Below are 7,603 nucleotides of genomic sequence, written 5' to 3'. Positions count from 1 at the left end.
GAACAACATTATCTTCGCAAGGGCCTTGGGGGTGCTGGCCCTGAATTGGTGGCCAGCCAATTGTAGGGCACGGGGAGACACAAAACCATTTATGTTCACACAACAACCAAGCATGTTTTTTGTAATGTAGGTGGAAACCCCAGTACCCAGAGAAAACCCACACAGGCCCACTATGCAAACTCCACACAGGTGGAGTGACCTGGTTTCGAACCCAGGACCCCAGAACTGTGATGCCGACATGCGCCACAGATTTTATTTTTTTAATTAAGTTTAAAACATTTCATTTCTTTTATCATGCCTCATCTACTCTCAGCTCATCACATTTTCTGAACCGCTTCATTTACTTAGAGTCACAGGGGGCGCTGGAGCCTATCCCAGCTGAGGCCATTGTGCCACCCTTTTTATCATGTATGCATACTTATTAATACCTTTTTTTCCCCACAGTGAATTGGCATTATTTGAGGTTGCATCTGGATTTTTACACTGAATTGTTTTCGGTATTTTGTGACATTCCTGAAAGCTGCGAACAGCAAAAACAAAAAAAACAATGTACTTCAGTTGGAGTGAATGAGTGTGACAGACCTCTATATGAAATTATTTTTGTAAATAAAAAAACTACAACGCATGCAGAACAGCAACAAAAATAAAGTTATTTTATTTCCATGGTCACATATAGCTATTAAACCAACAAAATCTGAGAACATACTCAATGTAGGACCATAACTCTTGACCATACCAAATGCATGCAACTTGAGAAAAAAAACTTGAATATATAGGACACATTTTTAACAAACACATTGTAAATCTTTATTTTCATTTCAATAAAACAGGAAGAACATACATAATATGCATAAGCGATCCCTTTTGAAGGGGCGTGCAAGGACCATACAAATATATCACTCATACCACATATTCGCAAACAATCATAAATATATATATATATATAAAAAGTCACTTGTACAATCCCCCAGTTCCAGAGAATTAATAGGTTTAAGGCCACCATGTTGTCTTGCCGGGGCAGTTAAAGCCATCATGAAAGATCATATAAAACTGTGTTTGGGGTAAATATAGTGAGAAGCATATGATAAAAAAATAGGCATATTTATTTTTTTTGGCATTGAAGCTGAATCTGTCAGGCATCCATACTACAGTGTTCCCCAAGATATTGTTGTTTATATTTTTGAGCGATTGGCTGGGAACTAATTCAAAGTGTACCGTACCGACTGCCCGTGTTTGGCTAGGATAGGCTCCAAGACCCCCTGTTAATATAACTGGCTCAAAAAATGAATGAATTTAAGTGTTTTACAAGATTGAAACAAATCTAAATGTAGAGTGACACTTCTTCAGTATGCCAGGTTTCTAGATGTCTGTCAGCACTGAGGTCTGGTGGAAGAGTTACAGCAAAATGAAGATCAAGAAGAGGCAGTAAATGTCTCTTATAGATGTGTTGTTGTGAGTTTTGCCAGTCATTATTGCTGTATTGAGTCTTCATATGTATGTATGGCTGTGTTTGTCAGTTGCATTTACTTGAGGGTTTACAATGACTATGATCTCAATGCACAATGGAATGAACAGCACAAAAGAGTCTGGGGGGGGGGGGGGGGGTGGTAGTTTTTGCCATTTGGCCTCTTAAGACACCCGTGAGAGATAAAGCACAAGAACAGTGATAAAAGTACATTTAGAAGTGTGCTTTTATGAGAAAAATCTGTAGAAGTCGAAGGTGTAAAATGATTTAAAAAATAATAATTCATATGGTCTCTCTAACACAACCACCAATTGCAGGTTGATTTGAAATTATCCCTACGATGAACTTTTCATGTTAAGGCCCTTGTGGTCGGTCATAAGGCACATTTGGCTGTCAACTGAACGTCCAGTGCAAGTGTGTATCAAACACGAGCTGGTGACCGGGAGTTCATCAAAAGCGTTTTACAATCCTCAGCATGGGGAAAATAAAAGATCTCCATGAGGGACTGTAAACATTTTAAAGTCAACCATAATTCCATATCTAGGATAAGTGGTACATGCTGTAGCCAAAGGGAGCGGCGTACAATCCTAACGGCGAAAAGGGCATCATGGCTCTGTGGTGATACGGCGAGAAGGACTGTCCGTACATGGCGTCCAATGTCAGTGGTAACCTGAGGCCAGGGTGAACAAGCCCCGTCGTAGTCGATGGCGTCGATTTGGCCGTGGCTACCATTTTTAGTTTCTCCAGTTTGGCTTCCTGTAGCCTCTTGGCTTTGGCGCGCCGATTCTGGAACCAAATCTTCACCTGGGTTTCTGTCAGCGTGAGGGAGGATGAGAACTCGGCCCGTTCGGCGATGGAGAGGTACTGCTTCTGCCGGAACTTTCTCTCCAGAGCCAGAAGCTGGGACGTGGTAAAGGGTGTGCGTGGTTTGCGGTTAGACTTGTGTTTCCTTAACTGGCAGGTGGTACTGACTTGACCTGAGGAAGGAGATCAAATGGCACAAAAAATATTGGTTAAAACTACAATCTAATCATGGAGAAGGTGGGAAAAGTAAAATGGGTGAGTCAAATGGCCTGACCTCATCTTTATTGGACAATTATGTTAGATACACATATTTCATCTCAAATAAATTAAGACATATGATGGAAAAACCACAAATGTACAGTTAATCTAAAGATTCTTTAAGAGGTTAAATCAGTGTTAAATATGTTTGTTGTACTACACTGCGAAGTTTGGTACAAAAGCCACTCACAAACTTGGAATTAAAAATACACAAATAAGCATGTTCCAAATATGTAGAAAATATTATGCGTGAGTGTCAGTGAGTTACCGTTTGTGCTGGCATATTGTATCACGTTAGGTAGTGCAATAGGAAAACCCAAAATTATCAAGCATATCTCTCTTTGATAGATTCTTATAGAAGCCAAACTTTGTATTCACACTCCTCAAAGCTGATTAAATTTAGTTTGCATTCTTGCATTGTTCTCAAATTTGGTTTTAACCATCTGTTTATTGAAAAATGCAACATAGTTAAAATCGCATGGTATAACTACAGAGCCCGTGTTGAAGTGCAATGTTGTGGAATTGATTCCACTTAGGAATACAAGACTTGATGATGGGATGGTTTGAATTGCTGATTAATTGGTTAGTGAGTTTACACTAAACTTTGGTGTATATTATGTCAGTTAAAATAGAGGTCAGCAACTTGAAATACTTAAGTAGTCAAAAATATGGATGGATTTCTGTTTCCTGCATGAAAGAAAGAAATAATAAGTTACAGAATATGGAAGTATGGGTAATAATTTGTCTATATTAATTCAAATACCCTTTCCATATGGAATTGTGTGTAAAATTGGAGCATTGGAGAATATAGACACCAGTAGTTCCAAGATGTTTTGAATGAGGTGAGTGTAAAAGGACAAGATTGATGCAAAGCCAGCATTAATTTCGGAATTATTTAAAAAGTGAGAATTTGAGTGGTCACAAGAAATATCCAGCTTGAAGTGGAATGGAAGATTTTTAACCATGCCTTAATTGATTTCTGTTAATTTTGTAGGAAATTTGTTAAAGTCAGGGGGAAATCAAGTAATCAACCAAGAGGTCTCGAATTGCTGGAGAATTTTGCAATATCGATCAAAACTGCGGGTGTATGAAGATATAAATGTGTAAATGAAAGGTGTGCAAAACTCACGGGGCTCAGAGGGGAGTGCCCAGTCTTCCGGTTCGGATGTATCGGATTTGACCGGCGACGAGGGCGCTGTCGGGTAGGTCTTCCGGCTCTGGGCGGCCGCATCTCCGCAGACGTATACCGAGCCGAATCCCGCGGGCATCGACTCTGCGATCGTCACCGATTCGGCCTCCGACTTCCAGTGAGCGGGCTCTTCGCTGCGGCGCGCCACCGTTGTCCTCCCGGACATGATGGCCTCGACGCTAAACGGAAGTCGAAGCTGCGTCGGAACCGAAGGAGAAGAGATTTTCTTCTCTTCGTCGGACGACCGGCCGCTCATATCCTTTGCGTTCTCCCGGGAAGACATCTCCGCAGTCCCCCCAACGTTCGAATCCGCGTTGTGTTGATGCTGTCAAATCGCGTGGAGGCGTTTGTATTTAGGCACGTCATATTACGCACACATGCAGTTTCAACCAATCACACTTCACTAGTATGTTGAGAGGCGCTGCCTTCAGGGAAGGCTCGGGAAAATAAAACCACTCCAAAGAAACAGAAGATCGGAGCGGTCACCCATCGTGAACAGAGAAAACATAGGCCTTATGTTTATGTAGGAATTGTCTTTAATTGTATTTAGAATTCAGTGTATTTTAAAAGTTGCTCTCAGCATGAGGGTAGCAGTTTTCTTACAGCAAATGATTAGAAGATCAATGAAAATGCCTCCCCAAGCTCTCAATAACCTTAAATTCGGCCTACGTTTTGAGGTACTGTTGTCACTGAAACATTCCCTCTCCTGTAGTTCTGTTGTCAAAACCTGACGTTATGAAATTAATGTACGAAACTACGTAGAAGTTCGCCAGTTTGTTTCACATTCATTTTTTTCATACCTATTATCCTCACAAGGGTTGCTGGGGATGCTAGAAGCAATCCCAGCCAATTGTGGGCAGCGGGGGACACCCTGAATTATTTACCAGCTAATCACAGGGCACAATGAGATGAGTGACCATTTACAAGCCTAAGTATGCATGTTTTTGGGTTGTGGCAAAAAAACTGGACTACTTGGAGAAAGCCCACCCAGGCAAAGGGAGAACATACAAACACTACACAGGAAGGTCAGAACCTCACTGGGGGACCTGCACCATTGATCTCAGAACTGTAAGGCAGATGTATTAACCACTCTTCTGCCCTGCCTCCTCTCATTTCATTTTCTGAACCGCTTTATCCTCATTAGGGTTGTGGGAGGTGTTGGAGCCTATCCCAGCTGATTCCAGGCCAGAGGCGTGAGACACCGTGAATCGGTGGCCAGACGATAGCAGGGGACAAGAAGACCCATACCTAGGGGCAATTTAGAGTGTCGTATCAGCCTACCTTGTATGTTTTTGGAATGTGGCAGGTAACCGGCGTACCCGGTTCCGTTTCCTACCCACGCAGGCCGGGGGAGAACATGCAAACTCCACACAGGTGGACATGACCTGGATTTGTACCCAGGACCCCCAAAACTGTGAGGAGGACGTGCTCACCACTCGCGCCACCAGGCTGCCGCAATGCCTCCTTTTATATCCTTTTAAAGATGTATAATCTTTTTGCAGTATCCTGATAACTCTGAAGTAAATTTTTGGCTTACTGCCTTTAATTCATTGATTGCTAGTGACAGTTATGGTCATCAAATTCATTTTAACGGTGAAGTTGAGTGATCAGGTTTCACGTCCAATCCAATTTGACCAGAGGTCTGGCAGCGATCGAACAAAGGTCCAGATGAATGATACCACCATATTGTGACATAATTTATACATGCACAGTAATAGATTGCAGCACAGATGTAGTATGTGATTAGGAGTATTAATACGATTTCCTAGTGACCAGTCAATGACATATAATATATACAGCCCTGTCTAGACTAAAACCAGCTGGAATGGACTCCAGTTTACCAGTGACATGCATAAAAACTGGATCTTGAATAAATGAAGGACTGCTGGCAATGTTTTGCATGGTAAGCAGTGTGGTGTTCAATAATGGTAAATGAATAATAATGATAATGATGATAATAATTATAACAATAACAATAATAACAACAATATCAATGATGATGACAATAATAACAACAAGAACAATAATAATAATAACAATAATAAAAACAAAAATAATAAAATCATGATGTTAATAATAAAAACAATAATAAAAACAAAAATAATAAAAGCATGATGATAATAATAAAAACAATAATAATAATAAACATGTTGATGATAATAAAAACTATAATAATATTAATAAAAACAATAATAATAATAATAACAACCAGTGTCAATGCATGATTTTATGAATTCTGAATTCTATTTTTGATCTGCGTATATCTTGTTCTGCTCCAGGAATGGATTACACCTCTGAATCTAATCCTGTGACACTGCATGAGTAAACATGCAGCTAATTCTGGACCACTACATCCATAGATGCAGCACAATTGCCTTTTCTTCTTTATCTCATCTTATCTCATTTTCTGAACCGCTTTATCCTAATTCGGGTCGTTGGGTTGCTGGAGCCATTCCCAGCTGTCTACATGCCAGAAGCAGGGGACACCCTGAATCGGTGGCCATTCGATCGTAGCTTTTTTTTTTTTTTTTATCTCAAAGCCATTTGTTTGGTTTTTATGATCAGGACCGAGTGGGAAAATGTGTGCCAATTTTGATTGAAAGCAGTACACCACACTCTAATTACACACTACATGCCATCAGTGAATTGAGAATTTATGCTATGCAATCTGTCCCTCAAGTCAGCTGGATACAAACAAGATGAGATGTTCACATGCGTCAATGCAGCTGGGTGGGCCATTCATCCTTCTTGCCTCATGATTCAGCAATACTGGATATGAAATATTTCCGTGTGACATGAATGAACTAATTCATTGTAGCAATTCAATTTTAGGTTTTCTCTGATAACTGCATGCTTGCAATGCAGAATTTACACATGTTTACAGTTTATTTATTCAATGATGATGGAAGGATTCTGTTGAGTAAACGGATGTTTTACTGTGTTTCAAATCATGCGTGTAATTTCGTAAGCGTCCCATAACAGTGTTTTATGACAAGACATGACTTGATTAAACCTTTATTAAGACATTCAATATTTCAAATATCAGTTTTCAATGAATACAGGGTGCACCAGGTTATTAGGTGCGCCATCAGTGAACAAGTTTATTTCATACATAAGACACACCTGATTATAATGTCCATTAGTGCATTAATGATCACATAACGGCAGAATATTTGGGGCAAACCAAGAGAAAGACTAACAAGATTAAAGTTGTAGTTTCATGAGAATAGTCATACATCGTAATACTATGATATTAAAGTCGTAATGCTGCACAGCATAACATATTCTTACAAGAAAATAGGTTGTAATGTTATGTAACTTCACGTATCAATATTTTGTTTGTTTCTCATTTGTTAAGGGGATTATTTCGCAGACTATCAGGAGTTTGTTAAGGCGCCAGCAAGCGGCAAGGCGAAAAGATTGACTCCTGAGGGGAGAAACTGTTGCATATTTCCCCTCTGTCCCTCCTTCTCTCTTACCGCTTTGCTTCTTTTTCCTTGCACGTCACTCATGATTCAGTCAGTGGCGTATGTTTCCCCATTTCATCTATTCTTCATCTAATTGCACTTTTTTAGCATGAATATTTGTATTTCCCACTGGCATATAGATATTTGGCAGTCACGTTCCTAGATTTTTCCATAGGAACACAGGAATTTTCAAAAACATGTTTCTTCCATCCCAACATACCATACATGAGATTGTCTACCTTTTCCATATTATTCAATATTCTTTTTTAATTATGTTTTAACCTGATAATCTCATTATCGTTAACCATTCCAAACCAGTCGATTCGTATTAATCAAACCCAGTCCTCAGACAACAGAGCTCTTCTTTTCACTACGGGAATTCTTTGATACATTTTATATCTCATGTCACATCTCTTCTAT

General features: G+C 39.8%; 1 protein-coding gene across 1 annotated transcript; it reads right to left on the bottom strand.

Moving 5' to 3' along the window:
• Positions 1 to 1,354: 1,354 nt before the first annotated feature.
• LOC144212620 (homeobox protein MSX-2-like) lies at positions 1,355 to 4,061 on the bottom strand. The gene is made up of 2 exons (XM_077740643.1): positions 3,657 to 4,061; positions 1,355 to 2,442 (listed from the first exon to the last, which is right to left on the bottom strand). Exons 1-2 carry the CDS (start codon positions 3,997 to 3,999, stop codon positions 2,006 to 2,008), a joined length of 780 nt encoding a protein of 259 aa, XP_077596769.1. The 5' UTR covers positions 4,000 to 4,061; the 3' UTR covers positions 1,355 to 2,005.
• Between the last annotated feature and the right edge of the window lie 3,542 nt (positions 4,062 to 7,603).

The sequence above is a fragment of the Stigmatopora nigra genome, chromosome 19, assembly GCF_051989575.1.
Source record: "Stigmatopora nigra isolate UIUO_SnigA chromosome 19, RoL_Snig_1.1, whole genome shotgun sequence".
NCBI lineage: Eukaryota > Metazoa > Chordata > Actinopteri > Syngnathiformes > Syngnathidae > Stigmatopora > Stigmatopora nigra.
This window is presented reverse-complemented; position numbering and strand designations above follow the sequence as displayed.